Below are 23338 nucleotides of genomic sequence, written 5' to 3'. Positions count from 1 at the left end.
TCACCAAAGTCAAGTGCCCCGGATTACCTGTAACCACCCCAGATTACCTGTAACCACCTCAGATTGCCCATCACCACCCCAGATTGCCCATCACCACCCCAGATTACCCGTAACCACCCCAGATTACCTGTAACCACCCAGATTGCCCATAATCCCCCCAGATTGCCCGTAACATCCCAGACAGCCGTAACCATCCCAGACAGCCCGTAACCATCCCAGACAGCCCGTAACCACCACAGATTGCCCGTAACCACCACAGATTGCCACAGACTTCCCGTAGCTACCCCAAATTGCCTGTCATCACCCCAGATTGCTCGCAACCTCCCCAGATTGTCCGTCGCCACCCCAGATTGCCCGTCGCCACCCCAGATTGCCCCTCGCCACCCTAGATTGCCCGTCGCCTCCCCAGATTGCCCGTCACCACCCCAGATTGCTGTCGCCACCCCAGATAGCCAGTGAACCCCGCCAGATTGCCCATAACCACCCCAGATAGCCAGTGAACACCACCAGATTGCCCGTCACCACCCCAGATAGCCAGTTAACACCCCCAGATAGCCAGTTAACACCCCCAGATTGCCCGTAACCACCCCATATAGTCAGTAAACACCTCCAGATTGCCCGTAACCACCCTAGATTGCCCGTAACCAACCCAGATTGGCACAGACTGCTCATAACCACCCCAGATTGCCCATAACCACACCAGATTGCCTGTCGCAACCTCAGATAGCCAGTAAACACCCCGAGATTTCCATTACCACCCCAGAACCACATATTGCCAAACTTTCCAAAATGGGGGTGACTTTTGGGGGGATTCTATTCTGCTGACACTACAGGGGCGCTGCAAACGCACCTGGCGCTCAGAAACTTCTTCAGAAAAATCATGCACTGAAAATCCTAATTGGCGCTCCCTTCCTTCTGAGCCCCGCTGTGTGCCCATACAGTGGTTTATGCCCACGTATGGGGTACCGTTCTACTCAGGAAAACCTGTGTTACATATATTGTGGTGCTTTTTCTCCCCTGTTTTTCGTTAAATTGAGAAATTTCAAACTAAACAAACATATTATTTGAAAAATTCTATTTTTATCATTTTTACTGTCTTCTTTTGAATACTTTCCTCCAATACCTGTGGGGTCAAAATGGTCACCACACCCCAAGATGAATTCTTTGAGGGGTGTACTTTCCTAAATTGGGTGGCTTTTGGGGGGGGTTATTCTGCTGACACTACAGGGGCACTGCAAACGCACCTGGCGCTCAGAAACTTCTTCAGCAAAATCTGAACTGGAAATGCTAATTGGCGCTCCATTCCTTCTGAGCCCCACTGTGTGCCCATACAGTGGTTTATGCCCACATATGGGGTACCTTTGTACTCAGGAGAACCTGCGTTACAAAATTTAGGGTGCATTTTCTCTCATGTTGCTTATGAAAATGAGATACTTTAATCTTAACAAATATATTATTGGAAAATTTATATTTTCCATTTTTTTCTGGCCTAATTGTGAATACTTTCCTCCAGCCCCTGTAGGGTTAAAATGCTCATTATACCCCTACATTAATTCTTTAAGGTGTCTAGTTTCCAAAATGGGGTCACTTATGGGGGTTTCCAGTATACACGCCTCCTAAATACAACTTAAAAAAATAACTTGTCCCTAAAAAAAAATCAGTTTTGGAAATTTTATGAAAATTTCATAATTTGCTGATACATTTCTAAGCCATGTAACACCCTAAAAAAGTGAAATATGTTTACGAAATTAAATCAGAATAAAGAGGACATATTGATAATGTGACTTACTAATTTTTGTCATGTGAATTTCTTTTTTTAGAAGCAAAGAATTTCAGAGTTCGTAAAGTGCACATTTTTCATGATATTTTAATGTTTTTCACAAAAAACACACAAGACAGTGAACAAATTTTGCCACTAACATAAAGTACCATATGTTACGAAAAAACTGTCTCAGAATCGCTAGCATATGTTAAAGCATCACTGAGCTATAAGCGCATATAAGTGAGACAGGTCAGATTTTGAAAAAGGTTTAGATATTAGGAAGAGCCCGGCACTCACCAAGTAAATTATGCTTCTTTATTGTAGTGTAGCAAACATATGGTACCATATGTTTGCTACACTACAATAAAGAAGCATAATTTACTTGGTGAGTGCCGGGCTCTTCCTAATATCTGAACATTTTTCTCACCTCGCGCACCACCGCCACGGAAGTGCCGTCTTCTACATATTTCTACAGATTTTGAAAAAGGTCCAAATAGGCTTGGTCCCTAAGGGGTTAATAAGGCCACCAATGCCTATGTGCAAAAATCAGTCATTAGGAAGATTAGTATTTATCAATAATGTAAGGTTTAGGATAATGGGCTCAGTTTACACCTTAACATGTATCTCCTGGTAGCGAGCCCTCCCTTCAGTAGATAATATCCCCGTGTGAGCATCCTTATGTGGGTAATCTCCCTGGTCGTTAGCCCCCCCAGTAAATAGTATCTCCCATCTTAAGCATCCCCCTGTAGGTAATCCTCCCTGGTAGCTAGCCCCCACCCCCATGTAAGCATCCCCTCCCTGTATTTACTGCTGACAAGGTGGGAACATAAACATATGTCCTCCTACCATGTTTCTTGTCCTAAAGCTCTCTAGTGTTCTTCATAGCACAATAACATACATAAAATGCTACCGTGCACATAGTAATACCATCACAGCAAAATAAAATAAAAATACTCCATTACTGCTTCCTAAAGGCACTAAAATGAGGACTAGACTGCTCCAGGAAAAAGCGTACATAGGTTCTCTTGATTGGTGAGGGTCCCAAGGGTGCAACTTACCCATTCAGACATTTTCTATGATATCCCATATAGAATATTATAGGAATACCCATTTACATTCTACATTAAGTCTCTTGTTTTTATTCTTAAAAGTGGCACAAAAAACGCTACGCAGTCCCTAAATCAAGGCCAGGGACCGCAGAATGTGCCAAAAGTCGGATTATACCAAACTGACTCTGAATTCTCACCCAACCTACTGTGGGGCTGGGAGTGTACAGCAGACGACCCCCTGCCATAGGGCCCTATTCCACCGGACGCTTATCGTTCAGATTATCGTTAAATCATTTGAATCTAAACGATAATCGTTCGGTTGAAATGCAGTTAACGATTAACGACTGAACGAGAAATCGTTGATCGCTTTATAAGACCTGGACCTATTTTTATCGTTGCTCGTTCGCAAATCGTTCGCATTGAATAAGACATCATTCGGTCATTTGCAATAGATACGAACGCAATAGCGAATAAATAGCAAAGAAAAAACGATCGCAATTACGATCATAAGTAACGATTATCGTTCCATGGAAATGAGTGAACGTTTTCAGGTCTTTCGCAATAGTGGTCGTTTGAGATCGTTAATCGTTAACGATTATGCAAACGATAATCGTCCGGTGAAATAGGGCCCTTATGGTACTTTTACACGGTGCGATAATTGTTTTTTTTTATAACGATCAGCGTTTAGACGGAACGATACATCGTATGAAAAATTCGCTATGCGATCGTTTTGCGACCGTTTAAGCCTATCTCACACACAGGTGAAATCGCTGAAAGAATGTTTACACGGAACGATCTGCACATTTTTGCGAACGATCAACGATGATTTGAGAACATGTTGGAAGATCAAAATGAATGATTTTTTGCTCGTCGTTTGAGCGTTCGCTGCGTTTACACGTACGATTATCGTTCGAATTTGACCGTTATTGTGCAAAAACTAACGATCAATCGTCCCGTGTAAAAGGACCATTAGTCTGTCTCGGCTATATGCCAATTGCAGGACTAAAACAGTTGCCAACTTTGTGGCCACTAAGTCAATACCTTTCATGGATGCCCAACAACCCAAGGTTGCTAATGTGCAGCATGGATGTCATACAGTACCCAAGTACAGTACAGTGCAGAAAAGAATACAGCTAATAAAAGTAGCTAATGCAGTTTCAGCATAAGTCCTTGTCGGAAAGGGGTACTGTTTCTTTAACTGAACTGCGCTAATTTAAGGTAAAGGATGATCGGGTAACTATGGATATGACCATGCCAAGTAAATTCTGTACGTAAACCCTATTCTGAATCAATAGAGTACAAGAAAATTTACCCAATGTGGCCAAACCCATAGTTTCTCGACCTTCCAGTGGTAGAAGCAACTGCACACCGATTAGATTAAGATGCCCAATGACAGGTATACTTTAATTTGCAACCATGTACAATGTAAGAGCAGATACAATTGTATTTTTTTACTTTGTCTTGAACTGTTCTCCAATTACAAACTCACTGCCATGCTTGTACCTGTCTTGCACTTGTTGCTGCATAGACGCCGCCGCATTGGTGTGTACACTGTCCTACACTTTCTGTTTCCTTACCACACCCTATCCCTTCCCTGGAAACTTCCCTCCAGTCACTTCATGGTTAACCTTGTTTTGCATCAGTGATCCCTGTGACTGGCAGGTTACAGGGATCACATATGGTTATCAGATGTCAGTGGTTTGGAGAGCAGGGAACATTCTAAACTAGACTCCTGGTCTCCAATATAACATCTCCAGTTTGTTAACCCCTTGATGGATATTTTGTCTGGATCCCTCCTTGCTAGCCCAGCTCCTGTGTTTTCCTGTTTGTACCTTTGGTTTACCTGACCCCTCTGCTTTGACCTTGACAATCTTAGTTATACGCCTGCTCTGACTTGCTACTATGTGACCTGATTATCCATTTGCCTCAGATTTTGTACCTCGCTGTCCTCTGGTTTTGACCCGGCTTTCTGACTGCGTTATTGTATATGTCTGTCTTGTCTGTGTTCCATGTGCCACTGTACCTAAGTGAGGGACGGTCGCCCAGTTGTCCGCAGCCACCTATGGCTGATTGTGGCAAGTAGGCAGGGACAGTGGGCGAGGACAAGTGTAGGGTCCACTGTCTGTGTCTTTCTCGTTCCTTCCTTGACCGAGTGTACCACCAGTCATAACACTCACCATCTTACCCCATCAGTCTGCCCAATTTGTGATTGTCCCCACTCCAGGCTTCAAAGCAGCCATTCTCTCACCAGCTACTGGTCCCAATCAGTTGTAGCATACTTACAACCCACACTGACCCAGCAATGACTCTCAAAGTTTCTATAGTTTTTAGGAGACAAACTGCTATACTAATGGGGGAAGCATTGCTTCAGGGCTCCAATCAGGCTTTCACATCCATTTACCACTGCTGTACTTTGGCCAAAGTACAAACTGCAACCCTCAAGCTGTGGCAATACTACATACTACAATCCAAAGCTTTAGATGTCCAGGCATGATGGGAATTGGGGTTTTGCAACAGCTGGAGGGCCGGAGTTTGGAGACCCATGTACTAGATGCATCCATAGCAGGCCCCTTTGGCATTACTTGTGGTTTAACCACAGGCACTATGTTCTGCATAACAAGCAGTACAGCAATGAGATATTAGGGAACACAGAGTTTTGCATAAGGGGGCAAATGTTACCCCTCATACATATTTCTGCAAGATGATGCTTAAAAGATGTATGTGAGGAACGCCTGAAAATCTCCATTTCTGAGTCTTGCTGGAGCACATTCCATAGCTCGTACCATTACAAATACTTTTATGACATTAACTAATTGTATGGCAGCGACTACTGTGTAATTTGCTTTTTAATAATAGGTATTGCTTCTATTATTAAACCTTGTTCTGGAAAATTCTTCATCAAAACCAATAAAAACCTGTGGCACGAATATGGATGTGTATCTATGATGCAAAACTACTTTTCTGCAAAGTCAACCTGCTGTAATAGTCAATATTGGCCCTTTTTTCACCTGTTGTACTAGTGTGCCAGTGTACACGATTCGAATTTAATGCCAATCTTATTAAACTATACTTTTTTAAATATTATTTTTAAATTTTATTATTTTATTACTTTTGTAATACCCAGTGTAACAGCAGAAGGATCTCAGCTTTATGGGTATATTAACAAACTAACAGGTTCAAGTCTAAATGTGTCCCAATGCTACTCACTTAGACTTCCCATTCGTTAAATCCCATTTCTGACCAGTTTATTACTTATTTTAGAGACAAGAACACTAAATTGGTCGGTGGTTACAGATGAGTATAGTGGTTTGGACAGGCTCGTACTAGCCAGGGGCTGGCTGGCAAATTTTAGCCTGGGGGGCAAGCACACAGCAGTGGCCCATGAGTAGCCGGCTAGCGGCCCATCCTTCAAGTACCACTCTGGCCCTTACCTATTATTACGCTCCCTACATCAGTGCGAGGAAGGTAGATGCCACTCGGACCTGTACTTCCTCCAGCGGAATTGTTCTGACAGTTCGGATAACACATTCGGCCCTTCCAGTCATTTGTGACCAGGGAATTCCTACTACTCACTGTGAAGGGGTCGGAAGTCACTTTCCTGTATAAGTCTATGGGACGGCTCAGCACTGACACTGAACCATAGTCCCATACACTTACATTGAGAAAGTGACTTCTGGCCCCTTCACACAGAGCAGTAGGAATTCCCTGGTCACAAATGACCAGAAGGGCTGGAGACATTATTCGAACTGTCGGAACATCGCCGCTGGCAGAAGTACAGGCCGGGGTGCCATCTACCATCCGTGCACTGATATGGGAAGCGCAATAATAGGTAATGGCCGGAGTGCTTCTTTAAAGGGAACCAATTAGCACAATTGTGCTAATATGGTTTTCAGCTACACAGTATAGATTTACTGTGCAGCTCCCTGAGGCATGGTGGGATGGTGGGAAAGCTGGGTGACCACATTATACTTAGTACAAGATGCAGGGAAATCTGGGTGACCACATCATACTGAGTATAAGATGGACAGAAAGCTGAGTGACCTTCATCATACTGAGTATAGGATCCAGGGAAAGCTGGGTGACCTCCATCATACTGAATATAGGATGCTGGGAAAGCTGGGTGACCACATCATACTGAGTATAAGATGCTGGGAAAGCTGGGTGACCACATCATACTGAGTATAAGATGGTGGGAAAGCTGGGTGACCACATCATATTAAGTATAAGATGCTGGGAAAGCTGGGTGACCACATCATATTAAGTATAAGATGCTGGGAAAGCTGGGTGACCACATAATACTTAGTATAAGAAGGGTAGAAAGCTGGGTGACCACATCATACTGAGTATAAGGTGGTGGGAAAGCTGGGTGACCTTCATTATACTAAGTACTAGATGCTGGGAAAGCTGGGTGACCTCCATCATACTGAGTATAAGATGGTGAGAAAGCTGGGTGACCTCCATCATCCATTACAATACAAGATGCTGAGAAACTGGGGTTTCTGTATTTTCACCATAGTTCACTTTTCCCTCCACATGATCACCTTTTCTGTCAATGCCTCCCCCCCAAGCAATACCCCTGTGGGTATGGGCAATTTCTACTGGGCCAGCCATAGTTCAATTCTCCTTCCCCTCATGTGCACACCCCCTATTAGTAAAAATCATAGTAAACAAAGCAACATACACACATACTGTAGTTCTACCAAAGCATCAGAGGATCATACTGGGAGATGTAGTTGTACAGCCTACCCTATATACCAGTGCTTCTCAATTCCAGTCCTCAGGCCTCACCAACAGGTCATGTTTTGAGGATTTCCTTAGTATATCACAGGTGATATAATCATACTCGGCGCATCAGGTATTATCACAGGTGTCCTTTGTTCGGGATATCCTCAAAACATGACCTGTTGGTGAGGCCTGAGGACTGGAATTGAGAAGCACTGCTATACACCATGCTGGGGGATGTAGTACTACTGTGCCACTGCTCCCCCCTCCTATACTGTGTCAACCTCTAATCTGTTGCAGAACTTCAACTCCCTTTATGATTTGCCAATAGGTCTTGATGGGGGTTGTAGCCCTGCACCTGAATGTCCACAGACTGCAAAACTACAACTCCCACCATGAACTGTTAGGAGGAGATGGTGGGGGTTGTAGTTCTCACCTGTCCTGGTACCTGCTTTGTCCCCCTCTGATCCTGTGTGGCTGCTTCCCTTGGTTGGTGGGGGGAAGAGAGTGTATGGCCCTGGGATACTGTGGAGTGGGGATGGGGGGGGGGGCTGCAGGAGATGCTGTGGGGGGAATGGGGGAGCTGCAGGGGATGCTCTGTGTGTGTGTGTGGGGGGGATATGGGGGCTGCTATTTGTGTGTGTGGGAATGGGGGGCTGCAGGGGATGCTCTGTGTGTGGGGGGGGATATGGGGGCTGCTATTTGTGTGTGTGGGAATGGGGGGCTGCAGGGGATGCTCTGTGTGTGGGGGGGGATATGGGGGCTGCTATTTGTGTGTGTGGGAATGGGGGGCTGCAGGGGATGCTGTGGGGGGGATGAAGAACTGCAGGGGATGCTGTGTGTGTGGGGATGGGGGTCAGCAGGGGATGCTGTGTGTGGGGGGGGGAGGCTGCAGGGGATGCTGTGTGTGGGGGGATGGGGGGCTGCAGGGGATGCTGTGTGTGGGGGGAATGGGGGAGCTGCAGGGGATGCTGTGTGTGTGTGGGGGGATATGGGGGCTGCTATTTGTGTGTGTGGGAATGGGGGGCTGCAGGGCATGCTGTGGGGGGATGGGGGGCTGCAGGGGATGCTGTGTGTGTGGGGATGGGGGTCAGCAGGGGATGCTGTGTGGAGGGGGGGAGGCTGCAGGGGATGCTGTGTGTGGGGGGATGGGGGGCTGCAGGGGATGCTGTGGGGGGGGGAATGGGGGAGCTGCAGGGGATGCTCTGTGTGGGGGGATGGGGGCTGCAGGGGATGCTGTGGGGGGGGGAATGGGGGAGCTGCAGGGGATGCTCTGTGTGGGGGGGGGATATGGGGGCTGCTATTTGTGTGTGTGGGAATGGGGGGCTGCAGGGGATGCTGTGGGGGATGGGGGGCTGCAGGGGATGCTGTGTGTAGGGGGGATGGGGGCTGCAGGGGATGCTGTGTGTAGGGGGGATGGGGGCTGCAGGGGATGCTGTGGGGGGGATGGGGGGCTGCAGGGGATGCTGTGCGTGTGGGGATGGGGGGGCTGCAGGGGATGCTGTGTGTGGGGATGGGGGGCTGCAGGGGATGCTGTGTTTGGGGAGGCTGCAGGGGATGCTGTGGGGGGGGGATGGGGGAGCTTCAGGGGATACTGTGTGTGGGGGGATGGGGGCTGCAGGGGATGCTGTGTGTGTGGGGATAGGGGGGATGCAGGAGAGGCTGTCTGTGGGGGGGAATGGGGGGGAGGCTGTGTGTGAGGGGATGGGGGGCTGCAGGGGATGCTGTGTATGGGGGGCTGCAGGGGATGCTGTGTATGGGGGGCTGCAGCGGATACTGTGTATGGGGGGCTGCAGCGGATACTGTGTATGGGGGGCTGCAGGGGATGCTGTGTATGGGGGGCTGCAGGGGATACTGTGTATGGGGGGCTGCAGGGGATGCTGTGTATGGGGGGGCTGCAGGGGATACTGTGTATGGGGGGCTGCAGGGGATACTGTGTATGGGGGGCTGCAGGGGATACTGTGTATGGGGGGTTGCAGGGGATACTGTGTATGGGGGGCTGCAGGGGATGCTGTGCATGGGGGGCTGCAGGGGATACTGTGTACGGGGGGGCTGCAGGGGATACTGTGTATGGGGGGGTTGCAGGGGATACTGTGTATGGGGGGGCTGCAGGGGATGCTGTGTATGGGGGGCTGCAGGGGATGCTGTGTATGGGGGGTTGCAGGGGATACTGTGTATGGGGGGCTGCAGGGGATGCTGTGCATGGGGGGCTGCAGGGGATACTGTGTACGGGGGGGTTGCAGGGGATACTGTGTATGGGGGGGTTGCAGGGGATACTGTGTATGGGGGGGCTGCAGGGGATGCTGTGTATGGGGGGCTGCAGGGGATGCTGTGTATGGGGGGGCTGCAGGGGATGCTGTGTACGGGGGGGCTGCAGGGGATGCTGTGTATGGGGGGCTGCAGGGGATGCTGTGTATGGGGGGGCTGCAGGGGATGCTGTGTATGGGGGGGGCTGCAGGGGATGCTGTGTATGGGGGGGCTGCAGGGGATGCTGTGTATGGGGGGCTGCAGGGGATGCTGTGTATGGGGGGTTGCAGGGGATGCTGTGTATGGGGGGGCTGCAGGGGATGCTGTGTATGGGGGGCTGCAGGGGATGCTGTGTATGGGGGGGCTGCAGGGGATGCTGTGTACGGGGGGGCTGCAGGGGATGCTGTGTATGGGGGGCTGCAGGGGATGCTGTGTATGGGGGGGCTGCAGGGGATGCTGTGTATGGGGGGGGCTGCAGGGGATGCTGTGTATGGGGGGGCTGCAGGGGATGCTGTGTATGGGGGGCTGCAGGGGATGCTGTGTATGGGGGGCTGCAGGGGATGCTGTGTATGGGGGGTTGCAGGGGATGCTGTGTATGGGGGGGTTTCAGGGGATGCTGTGTATGGGGGGGCTGCAGGGGATACTGTGTATGGGGGGCTGCAGGGGATACTGTGTATGGGGGGCTGCAGGGGATACTGTGTATGGGGGGCTGCAGGGGATGCTGTGTTTGGGGATGGGGGGGCTGCAGGGGATGCTGTGTATGGGGGGCTGCAGGGGATGCTGTGTATGGGGGGGCTGCAGGGGATGCTGTGTATGGGGGGGCTGCAGGGGATGCTGTGTATGGGGGGATAGGGGGGGCTGCAGGGGATGCTGTGTATGGGGGGCTGCAGGGGATGCTGTGTATGGGGGGCTGCTGTGTATGGGGGGATAGGGGGGGCTGCAGGGGATGCTGTGTATGGGGGGGCTGCAGGGGATACTGTGTATGGGGGGCTGCAGGGGATGCTGTGTATGGGGGGCTGCAGGGGATGCTGTGTATGGGGGGCTGCAGGGGATGCTGTGTATGGGGGGCTGCAGGGGATGCTGTGTATGGGGGGCTGCAGGGGATGCTGTGTATGGGGGGCTGCAGGGGATGCTGTGTATGGGGGGGTTTCAGGGGATGCTGTGTATGGGGGGCTGCAGGGGATGCTGTGTATGGGGGGGTTTCAGGGGATGCTGTGTATGGGGGGCTGCAGGGGATGCTGTGTATGGGGGGGTTTCAGGGGATGCTGTGTATGGGGGGCTGCAGGGGATGCTGTGTATGGGGGGGTTTCAGGGGATGCTGTGTATGGGGGGCTGCAGCGGATGCTGTGTAGGTCTCCCCTGTACAGATGTTACCTGGCTCCCTGCAGAATGCAGACCACCATCTTCTCTGTCTTCCGGCTCCTCTATCCAGGCTGTAGTAGTGACAGCTGGGGGGACAGAGCGGCCTCTAGTGGCCGGAGGGAGAAAGAGCAGCAGTTTGCTTTTAACTATAAACCTCATAGGCTTGAGTTAAAAGCATAGGGGTCTGCGGAGGGGGCAGGGCTTGACGGTGTGGTGGGGGCGGAGCTTCAGCGGCGGCCCGCAGCACAGACCGGCCCTCCAGCACTCTTAGGTGTCAGAGAAAAGAGCGCTGGGGCGGTTAGAAGCTGCAGGGCGGCCCTGAGACCTTCAACGAGCTGTCAGTGAGTGGCAGCTGTGCGGCCCCATACTGTCTTGAGGAAGACTGGCCCGGGGGGCAGATGCCCAGCCCGCCCCTGGTACTAGCCCACTGAGGAATCGGGAAATCCCCCAGTGGGCCCAAGCTAGAGTGCGCTCTGGTCCCGGAAGGGATACAGGGCAGAGCCCATAGGCAGAGTTTGGATGTTTTGAGGCATCTCAGGTGATCTATTATTGTTTCCCTGAAGATTAATACTTCTGGAAGGATTTCTTAGCATCATTTATTGTAAATAACCTGATCACAGTTTATCTATCAAATGGAGTTACCTCCCACTGTAATCCTGTCAGTGATGATAGGGAGGAGGCTGATGAAAAGATTTCAGTATAGAACAGAAAGTTTAATTTTATTATTAGGCCTGGCGCCAACATGAAAACCATAAGATTTTAGAATTATTTTTAAATGTAGATCATAAAACGGAAAATTAGCAAACACATAACCAAAAATTCTTCAAGCTTGATAAAGGCCTGTTCTGACCTCACGGGCCGAAACGCGTTGCATTGAATAAACACAATATTGGAATCTACTATGTGTGCGGTTTACCACTTACTGTGTACGGTATGGATTATATCTTGTCCCACACCACCAACCTTGTCCCCTGCGCTGATCCATACAAGGGGGATTCCCGGTCCATTGGTCCCCCGTGGATCATCTGCCTGCATCCCTATACGTGAGTGATGTATGCAGTGTATTTTATGCCCATGGTTTGGTCAGCATGAAGGTTCACAGTACATTGTGGTTACATGGATCCTTATTATGTACCCATGTGGCCAATTTGTGTTGACATACAAGTTCTCTCAAATAACACATTTTTAAAGATAGTCTTATAGCGGAGAATACCACAAGCCACATAGTGTTGGATGGGGAATGGCATGATTTTTTTCTGTTAAATTTGTACAGATTTCATACGCCGCCATATAAAATCTAAGGAATATGAAGATCCAAGAGAAGAGTTAAACACCTGTGGAAGCCCTATGACAGTGTGTACATGCACCCTTAAATAAACGATAAATGCTATTCTTGGAAATAGCTCATTTCCATTCAAGTGTGTAGTAAAAAAATATTTAGCAGATTACTATGTATCACACAGGTACAACTGGTACAAACACGTTCACTATTTTTTTTTATAGAGTCATCTTAATGACTCCACCATTTCCTGAGGGCAGAAACTTGACCTGAATGTGCAGCAATTAAGATTTTATTTGGTTTTGGGAGTTTATATCATCTGAGAATGGAACCAATATTTTATTCAACTGAGAAAAAGGTGTGGAAGACGGAAGGGAGCATTGCTGAGCGATAGAGACGCAATCCTGTGCAGGAGCAATGTGGTACCTGGTGATACTCGTAGCTTTTGGCGTCTCCACTGTAAATGGCCAGAGTAAGTTCATTTCATATTTATTTCCAAATTTTTCTTCATTTTATAATTTAATTGTATACATGTAAGATGTTTACATGTATGTCCCCTGGAAAGCACAACTGTTTACTTGTAGATTAGCATTACCATTCAAATTTTTGGTCTATCACTCTTTCCACCCTATTTAGAACACAGTAAATACATATTGTTTTCTTAGTGTGTAATATGTTGTATAAGGCCGGGTTTGTACTAAGTTTTTTTTAACCGTTTTTACAAAAACCGGATAGGAAAGAAAACGAAGGCATTTGTGTGCATCCATTTTGATCCGTTTTTCCATTGACTTCCACTATAAAGAAAACAGACCAAAAAGCATCCTTTTTTTTAAGCGTACACAGAAATGTGGTTGACCACACTTTATGTACGTTTAAAAAAAAAAAGGACGTTTTTTCATCAGTTTTTTTTTTTTTTTTTTTTTTTTATAATGGAATTGAAGAACGGAAAAAAAACGTAATGTGAACTCAGCCTAACACAGTTTTCTGCCACTACAAGAGCCTAGATGGTAAAACTGTTGAAAATATAATTTGTGAAATTAGTTGATGATCTTTATGAATCTTCAGGTATTAAGGAGAATAACTACCTTTAAAGGACAACTCCAAACAAAAATATTTTTTAATGTGTTATTACTTAAGGAAAGTTAGACAAATTCCTAATGTTCATTAATTATGGGAAATGCACATATAGTGCTAATTCCCATAATTTAGTAGATCAGGCAGAGTTTAAATTCACTAAAAAAACAGTGACATCAGGAATCAGGTGTAATTCATATGAAGTGTCCAACAGGGGGGCACACTATGTGTAGAAGTCTATGTAGTGTATTGTCTATGGAACTCTATGTAGTGTATTGTTTATGGAGGTCTGTAGTGTAGTGTTAGTGAGATGCGGGCTGAGCACGGGTTAGAAGCGCTCATAGTATGAGCAGATGATGGGAGGAGTAGTACAGTGTGTATCTGTCCCACGGCACTGTGCAGGGAGGGCGGGGGGAGGTAGCTAGATGCACTGGCACCACTCTCCCTCCCTGCTCGGTGCCGTGCAGTTTATTCTGCATATGTATAATAGCATCCAATGTATAATGAAATTCGTGAACTCACTAATACCTGTCCTTAATCTTTTTTCTATAGTCAACTGTATTCCAAACCTTGTTTCACCTAATCTTATTGGAGGACGCACGTCTTCTACTTTCACATTGCAAAACCCATGCTGTATTGCTCAGGATCCTAGAGTTCAAGCAGATTCCACTATAGTGACAGTAGTGAGTACAAGCAGTGGTAAGTAAAGTAACTAAACAATTATATAGAATTAGAGGAGATTTATCAATCTGCACCTTGGCATGGATTGGCCAAAAGGCACAAACAATCTGTGTCTGTAAACATCCTGCCTGTCTGAGCTTGATTTCTGAGGCTGCTGCACAGGTTACACCGCTCAATAAAACCAGCATGGGACATACGGGCATTTAGTTAGACTGGAAGCGGAAGTTAGGCTTATGTTGTTTACTCTTCCCTTGTGTGGAACAAGATCTGATATGTGACACTACCATCCTTCCTTTGGTTACTATTTAACCTAATAACTCATTAAAGGGTATTAAAAGTTTACTTTGGGTGGAATACCCCTTTAAGCCAGGGGTGGGGAAAATTCAGCCCTCTAGCTGTGGCACAACTACAATTCCCATTGTTTGCCAAGCATGATTCTAGTGTGTGTATTGGCTAGCCCAATGAACCAGGTGGAACTGGTATGTGTGATCAGGGGGTCAGGAAAAAAAGCATAGTCAGCAGTCCAGGTTGATCACAGGAGAATCAGTACATTAGAGGAAGGAACAGGCAAAATGGGATTTAGGTAACAGGCAAAGACCAATACATGGAAATCAGGAACAGATTCAGCACACCTTCGTTTATGGATGCTAAGGAGTCACATTAATGCTCCAGGGAGAGGGTGGAGCTGGCATTGTCCCCTTGGATACCAGTAGGAGCTGGTGGGCACACCCTACAGGCCAGGACTGAAACTGCAGAAGTGAAACTGCATGGAGTGCAACATGGCTGTAGATGTAGGAAAAAGAAGCTGGCGGAAGCCAATAAATGTGTGGATTGGCTAATAGTAGTGATAATATATACTAACATATAGTTAGGAATTTTATGTACTTATAAGAGGAGTGCTGCTCTAGCCTCTTCCTTTTCCCTCTTTCCCTAATCCCAATAATTAATGGGTCATCAGACTATGCAGTTCACCAATTAAAGTTAAAGCGAATATACTATACACCACTATAAGTTTTTCATATGAATAGACCGGCACTGGCATAGGGATGCTGTGGCCATTTTTTAAAACCGCGTCCCGACTCCCGCGCACAGCGCCGGTATATTCGGCCTGGCCTGAAACACTGGAGCCGGGCCCACCCGCCACTAGTGTGACAAATCCCCGTCAATAGAGCCACTTCATAGAGGGGAGGGGTTTCATCACACTGAGGGCCGTAAGGCCCGCCTCCAGTGCTCCAGGCCAGGTCGGTGCCCGAGAATAGACCGATGCCGTGCGTGGGAATCGGTTTAAAAAGAGGACAGCGGCATCAGCATCCCCACTTTGGTGCTGGTCTAATCATATTAAACACTTAAAGCGATGTATCAGAGACAGTGAGACATACGGCCATTGGTTCTGTATCACACTGCAGTGCAGCTTATTCTTCAAATGAATAGGACTAATATACAATACCAGACACTGCCCATAGACAAGAATGGTGATCCTTCTGTACCCTTTTTTTCTAATCCTGGAGGATAGAAAGTAACAGCTACCAAAACTAGCTTCCACACTGTTCAATTGATAAGCACTTCCTATATAATAATGTATAACATGTCCCTGTTTCTTCCTATTTTTCAGCAATAACCAATTTTGTTCCCCCGATCCGTTTAAGCGATCTGCCATTGTATTCCAATTTAAATACCTCCGGATTTTTTGCTGCCTCTGGAGGACTTGTTAGAGACCTTTGTCCCTTGAATGGAAATTTACCGTCAGTAATACGAATTGGAGATAATGTTGCTTGCATGGTGAATGGAAACACACTATTTTGCAATGGCCCCCTACCTAATGACTTGGATTACAGGTAGATAATTGTAAATGATCTTGGGAAAATGTAAACCTATACTATTTATTTTCTTTTTTCTATTTGTCTAATGTATAAATGAGAACAGTCCTGTGAAATGAATTAAGGAAATGTATGGTCTTCAGCACGTAAGATTCTGAAAACAGTATTAAATAGAAACTATGAGCAGGTTGAATCTAACACCTTATTGTGCAAGGGGTGCTGAGGATGAAGGTAAGTCTCTTACCTTTATCCTCTGTGCCATTTCGGTGTAGTTTGTAGTTTAATTCAGCATCTATGAAAGCTGTTTGAAGCACTGGGGGTGGGGCTACAGCCCTAAGAGCACCGCTCCGGCCCACTCCACTGATAATCAGTTAGAGGGGGTGGGCCATGGGCAGATTGGTGCTCTAGGGGCAGCAGCCCTGCCCCCAGTGCTCTAAACGGCCTTACTAGATGCTAAATTAAACCACACAGAAGAAGACTTATACTTCTGTTTCCTACTGGATCCACTTCTGGCTTTGGCTCAAAAACCACAGTTGCCGTTTTCAGGGGGAAAACAACTAATCACTTGACAAGTTTGATAGTAGATAATAGCTGGAAACACAAAAAGATAGGCGCTCCCTGGGTGAATCAGTAGCGGGTCTTGTAGGGTAAGTAGGGGTGATGGGTGTGCTCACCTGGTCAGGTTGTACTGAGAGCACAACACCTTTATGCGCATAAATGGAGATCTCGATGCTGCCGCTCCGGGGAACAAGGACGGGATGCCTCACGTCGAAGGTATCAGGATATGAAGAAACGTGCAGATGAGGTAGTAACCACAGTGCGTATACACTTTCCAAGAGAACGGAGACTTCGTGGCGCAGGGAGATCTCAGGACACGTAGGTATTGAAATGGGTTGTTTTTATTATTGCATAACGGCAACGCGTTTCTAGGCCCCTTTTGACAAGTTTAATGTAAGATCAAGTTTGAAGTATCAAAATAGCTGCATAGACACAGTTTTAGGCAAATATTAAATTACAAGCACTATAAATGGTCATGGTTTGTAATGATCACATGGCAGTACGTAGCAGCCATCCAAATCAGAGGGTTTTTTTTGTTTGTTTTTTTAGATCAGCAAAAGAAAGCAAAAAGAGGGATAAAATCCAGACCTCTAGAGAAATAAATAGTTACACTTACAAGCTCTAAGTTTTGAGACAAAGCATATTACAATGGGTTGTGCCCGAGGCCCTCTTCATCTGAATCCAAAGAGGTGGCCCACAGATCTCAGTTCAAAAAAAGCTCAACAATACACAATTACATAAATTGTGTCATCAGGAGACTGAGAGGAACATGTCCAGAGCAGGGCCATCTCTGCCATGAGGCCAAATGAGTGACAGACTTGTAGGGGCGGCGTGTTTTATTGAGTGACCATAAATTATATTGTCTGCTACACATCATTGACCCCATGACCTGCAGATTATAGGAAGTCAGGACTGCAAACAGCCAACATTTGGCCAATCATTTACTACTGCTCACTGTGATTTTTTTTTCCAACCACAATTATTTATCAGTTTAGTAATATGAACAATCACATAAGACTTTAGTCATCTACATGGAGGCTGATCAAAGTTCTGTGGACTATATCTGGTTCTGCAGCTCAGCTCATTAGAGGCCCTATTACACTAATCGATTATCACCGTATTTGCCGGTTATCAGCCATTATGGCCGATAATTGCTTTGTGTAATGGTGCGTTTACACAGGCAGATTTATCTGACAGATTTTGGAAGCCAAAGACAGAAATGGATTTGAAAAAAGGAGAAAGCTCAGTCTTTCCTTTAGGACCCATTCCCTGTTTATGGTCTGTTCCTGGCTTTGGCTTCAAAAATCTGTCAGATAAATCTGCCTGTGTAAACGCACCATAATAAAAGGCAATGATTGTGTAATAAAAGGCAACGATCAGCCGACAAGCACGATATCTAACGTCTTACAACATGTTGAAATATGAACAACAACGTTAGCGACAATCTGCTACTGTTGCTCAGTGTTACAGGAGCAGCAGACCGCCGCTATCTCCTATGGACTGCCCAGAGCCCCGTGTGTAATTTTGCTGGCAGCGAGCAGGAAACGAGGAGCAAGCAATCGCTGACCTGACAGGTCGTCGCCCGCTTGCTCCTGCTGATCGGTTCGTGTAGTAGGACTAAAATGCAGGAACAAACACACAGCCTGTAGAAAGGTGTGGCAGTACAGATAGAAGTAGCCATGCTTTAAAAGCATATCATTGCTGAATCTCTGAACTCCCTCTGTCTTCTCTTTGTGTACATTATATATTGCCATGTTACTACCCTTATTCTGCTTTTTTTTAAATCTTTTATAGGGTAATACAATTAGTTTATGCTAGTAATGGGACACTTATTGGTGCAACAAGGATATCACCAGAAATCATCCTTAGAAGACGTGAGTAATACACATAGATGTTATACGCAGTGATCATCCATAACAATAGGACCAAATTGCCTAATACTATGTTGACCTCCTCATTCCTCCAAAACAGTCATGGTTTGTTGAGGCATGACTCTATAAAACCTCAGGTTTTTTTCACCCACATGGATAATACTTGTTTTTACAGCACATCCACCAGAAGCTCAATTAAAATAAGAAATTTGTTCACACAACAGGATTTAGTGGACATCATTGGCAAATAACGAACATCTTTTTGATGACCGTCGACAATCCTGTCGTGTTAAACATAGCCTTACAAAAGACGTATTTTATGTCATATATGTTTATATTGTATTTTGAATGTCATAATTAAAAAATATAACTCATATGCAAAAAAAAAAACAAGCCCTCATATACTAAATCAACAGTAGATACAGTGCAATTAACATTCATTATCTTTTTTTTTTTAATTATCATGCTTTAAAACAAAGCTTTACTTACCAGAAATCCAGGTCCAGTCTCCTGAAGCTTTTTAGTCTTGTGCTGGTTGAAAAAAAGAAACTAAACACAGGAAGTTTTCTCCATGATAATGAGAAAAAAATGAATGTAAATTGCAAACTTGCTTTATATCACATCTACTGTTGTTTTAGGTTTTGAAAGTTATAACGAAAGGGACACGTTAATGTAGTCATCTGATAGAGCTATGTGTCTAAGGATTGCATTGTGCATCTCTTTGGGTTTCCCCATTTTAATTCTATTGCAGTATACTTGTTATGTGTAGGGAAGAAAATACCTACTGTATTTTCCGGCGTATAGGACGACTTTGTAACCCCAAAAAATCCTCTTAGAAGTGGAGGTTGTCTTGTACGTCGAGTATGTTCACCCCATACGTTGGTAGAGCTAAAAAATGGCCGCATCCCCACCGTATGGGTGACCACTATAAAAAAAAAAAACTCTACTCACCTGTGACCCGTTCCCGGCTCCAGACCCATTCCCGACACAGGCAGTTTGACATACACTGCCTGCGCTAGAGGTCCCTGAAGCTCTCCCGGGCAGCAGAGCGCCTCATCAGAGAAGCTTGGAGACGCTCAGCTGCTGGGAGAGTTTTGGGAGAATGGCAGAGGTGCTGGAGGTTCCCAAAGCCTCTGTCATTCTTCCAAAGCTCTCCTGGCAGCCGAGCATCTCCGAGCTTCTCCAATAAGACGCTCGGCTGCCCAGGAGAGCTTTTGCCTCTGGCGCAGGCAGCTTGCATCACACAGCCTGCGCCGGGAATGGAACTGGAGAGGCTGCAGGGAACAGGTCACAGGTGAGTTGATTGTCGTTGTTGTTTTTTTCTTTAGCTGCAGTTAACCCCTGTGGTAAGGCAGGGGTTAACATTTTCTAGTTAATAGGGCGAACCCCTGAAAATCTTATTGAAAGTCAGGGGTCGTCTTATACGCCGGAAAATATGGAAAAAAAAAAAAGATAGGTCTGGAAAGTGTGAGGGTATCTGGATTCAGGCCCTCGCACACTTAGTAATACGTGAGGAAAAACGAGGGAAGATTTCTGCTTGAAATTTCTTGCCTTTTCAGCTCTGGCAGAATAGGAGCAGAATGGGGGCTGAATTTGAGCGGAATTCGAGCAGAATTCAAGCCCCATTGACTTCTATAGGATTCCTCTAGCGGAATTTACGCTAAGAAGTGACATGTCACTTCTTTGGGCGGAACGCGGATCCACAACGGAATTTTCCTGATGGAAATTCTGCCGTGTGGACGAATGAGATAAAAGCCCATTCAAAGCAATATAAAAATGAGATGTTCGTTTTTTACGGGCTGAATTTCGAGTGGATTCCATGTGCATTTGGATGCGGAATCCACTCGAAATTCCACCACTTTTACTCAGTGTGCAAGGGCCTTAAATGTAGAGTAAACCATGTAGACTGAAAATGAGAAAGTGTAAACTTGTGCCCAGTTTCTATGTTGTCTTTCTCAATATCCCCTATAGTAATATGAAGGTGTATTTATATGTCATTATATATTTCTAAGGGTGACCCCTTGTCTCTTGCAGCCAGAGATTATCATACAATTGATACTTCAAGAAAGGGTCGCAGCGCCAGCATGGTTGTCATTACCACCATCCTGCCCATTCTCTTTGCTTTGTTATTGGCCCTCTTTACTAGTCTGCTATTCATGAAATGGTAAGTGCTACCACTAGTCAATGCTCAGTGCCTTACATAGTTATGACTCTCCCAGTCCCCTTAAACAGTAGTGCCAGCAGCCAGACCCAATTATCAAGTTGCAGTTGGCCCACAGAAGCTGGCAGATTTCAAGAGAGGAGGTAGAGTTTACTGCCCTGCTTTACACTACTAGTGTGTAAGATCAGGAGTAGTGATGAGCGAACATCCCGATGTTTGGTTGAGATCCCGAACACGAGCATAAAAAAAAAATTATTGTGGTTGGTTAATGTTCGTGTTCGCTGAACACTCAGGAACAAATAACAAATGTACGGACAAGAGTACATTTCGGTAAGTACAGATTATCAGTTGTAAAGTGCAAAATACACAGTTGTGTATGTTTCGGTCTAGAGTTACGCACGTGAGTACAGATTATCAGGTGCAAAGCATAAATTGCGCAGTTACAAACATTTCAGTCTAGAGTTACGCACATGCGTACAGATTATCAGGTGCAAAGCATAAATTGCACAGTTGCAAACGTTTCAGTCTAGAGTTACGCACATGCGTACAGATTATCAGGTGCAAAGCATAAATTGCACAGTTGCAAACGTTTCAGTCTAGAGTTACGCACATGCGTACAGATTTTCAGGTGCAAAGCATAAATTGTGCAGTTGCAAACGCTTCGGTCTAGAGTTAAGCACATGTGTACAGATTATTAAGCACAAAGCGTAAATTGCGCAGTTGCGTACATTGCTAAGTAAACATTCGCATGTTCGAAATATGTTTGAAAATTATTGTTAGAACCATTTTGATCATCAAACAAATTGAGGCTCCACGGGCTCTTCTTTTGCATATTAATGTTTCCCAGGGGGCAATGCACCTAGGGCTTCACTGCATTGAGCGCTTTCACTAGCAGCCGGCAGTGTTGTCGTTTGGCTGGTCTCCCTGAGATCAGTGATCTGTTTCTCTTATGGCTCTACTAGGCATTGCTCCCACCTAGCCAGAATCCTGCTCCACACTGATGAGGGGCAACACCCCGAAACAGCTGTATGTGGATGGTTACCTGGCCTTGGTTTTTCCTTGTCATTACATTGACTAATAGGGCCACTTAATATGGTGGTTTTGGTGGTTTCCTTACAGGAGCCACCCCTTGGCTGGGTCCTTCCTGGAGGGATATCTGGATAGTCCTGTGTTTCAAGACTCTTTGATGAGGCTCCACAGGCTCTTCTTTTGCATATTCATGTTTCCCAGGAGGCAATGTACCTAGGACTTCACTGCATTGACCGCTTTCACTAGCAGCCGGCAGTGTTGTCATTTGGCTGGTCTCCCTGAGATCAGCAATCTGTTTTTCTTATGAACAAATTATTTGTGATCCGTGAAAATGAACAATTAGCATCAAATTTGTACGAAGGTCAGGGGTTAAAGGTCAGGAGGTGGAGCCAGGTTTCTTAGATGTTGAGACATGTACATCACCCATAGGGTCCTGAGTCTGGCTGGAGATAGCAGTTAAAAATGTGATGCAATAAATTTTCAGAACTATAGTGCTGTACAGGGGTAGAATGGGCGGCCCATAAAGAGAGCAGCCCACCAGGACCTGCTCTTTCCCATTTGCATTCTGCTGATTTCCTTATTTTGAGCAATAAAGTAGTAACATAGAAAGAAATAATAATGGAACTAGAAAAATAATAATAAGCACCTGATTGCATTATCTTTTTTACAATAGAAACTTTCACACTGTATATGAATTTCCATATAAAATATTTTTTCTTCTATTTTTTTTTGTAGCTGCTGTTGCCGTGTTTTCGTACCAAAAAAATGTCAGCAGGAGTCATGAATAAGAATAAAAGTTCTGGAGTGTGCAGAGTCAGCGATCTGTGAATTCTGTCGATTAGTTATATGCAGCTGATATGTTTTATAGAGATGAAAAATCAAATGCACTCTTGCTGTTAAACAATATACATTTTTGCTTAAAAAAACTGAAAAGCTGAAATTTTTGTTATTCATTCTGACTGATGTTATAAAGGGGCATTCCGCTCAGGTAAAATACATGTCGAATCATTGCTCCCTCCACCCCTCTTCCTGGAGACTAATAATTTGTTCCATGCTTATCTTGTCAGTCTCCTGCCCCCAGTTCTTAGTCTGCTTCCTGAACATTACCAGGTAGAAAAAGTAGTCTAAAAGTCTCGCAGGAATAAAAAAAATGTCATGGCTGAGTACAGTCATTCAGCTCTCATATTCTATTCAAAGTGTACAGCACATTGGACAGTACCTTTAAAAGAGCAATAGCCACTGACTGCAGAACACCGGTCTATATTGTTAACCCTAACATAATACAGATAGAAACTGACTTTTAAATATGTAATATATCTTTAATACTCAAGAAATTACCGACTTTTCCTGAAAACATATTCAGTTGTAGCATCAATATACTTTAGCCTGAATCTTATTCTGTGTCCTGTTGATTTTCCTGTACATTTGTTGCATATTGTTGTGGCATTGAAAATTAAAGAAATAAACTAAAGCCACACAAAATGACAAGACTGTGATATTTCCAATGAGAAAACTTTTGTTTGTATTGTTTGTTTTTTTTTATCATGAATGACAATAGCAATAAGAAGGTTGTATTTTGATCTAATATTTGAGCAAGTTTGCCGGGCGAAAAAAAAAATTACCTTTCAAAACAGCTCACATGGTTTCTCCCATTGTATTTACTTGCAGGAAAATCATTTAAAAATACATTTGCAGTGGATCATGACACCTTAACGCTTGGAGGTGT

The 23338-nt window shown here is 45.5% G+C and overlaps 1 protein-coding gene across 1 annotated transcript; it reads left to right on the top strand.

The window, feature by feature from the left end:
- The first annotated feature begins 12773 nt into the window (after nt 1–12773).
- LOC138793810 (uroplakin-3b-like) lies at nt 12774–23094 on the top strand. Its single transcript, XM_069972508.1, has 6 exons — nt 12774–12893; nt 14048–14194; nt 15789–16011; nt 18346–18425; nt 20457–20586; nt 22348–23094. The coding sequence occupies exons 1-6, from the start codon at nt 12839–12841 to the stop codon at nt 22394–22396; spliced, it is 684 nt and encodes a 227-aa protein (XP_069828609.1). The 5' UTR covers nt 12774–12838; the 3' UTR covers nt 22397–23094.
- The last annotated feature ends 244 nt before the right edge of the window (nt 23095–23338 follow it).

Source organism: Dendropsophus ebraccatus, chromosome 5, assembly GCF_027789765.1.
Source record: "Dendropsophus ebraccatus isolate aDenEbr1 chromosome 5, aDenEbr1.pat, whole genome shotgun sequence".
In the NCBI taxonomy this organism is placed as follows: domain Eukaryota; kingdom Metazoa; phylum Chordata; class Amphibia; order Anura; family Hylidae; genus Dendropsophus; species Dendropsophus ebraccatus.
The sequence above is the reverse complement of the archived record's forward strand: the minus strand, read 5'-3'. Positions and strand labels throughout refer to the sequence as shown.

Coding starts and splice junctions, on each gene's coding strand:
- LOC138793810 (XM_069972508.1), top strand. CDS start 12,839: ATGTGGTACCTGGTGATACTCGTAGCTTTTGGCGTCTCCACTGTAAAT. Junction 12,894..14,047: donor CTCCACTGTAAATGGCCAGA/GTAAGTTCATTT, acceptor TTTTTTCTATAG/TCAACTGTATTCCAAACCTT. Junction 16,012..18,345: donor CCTAATGACTTGGATTACAG/GTAGATAATTGT, acceptor AATCTTTTATAG/GGTAATACAATTAGTTTATG.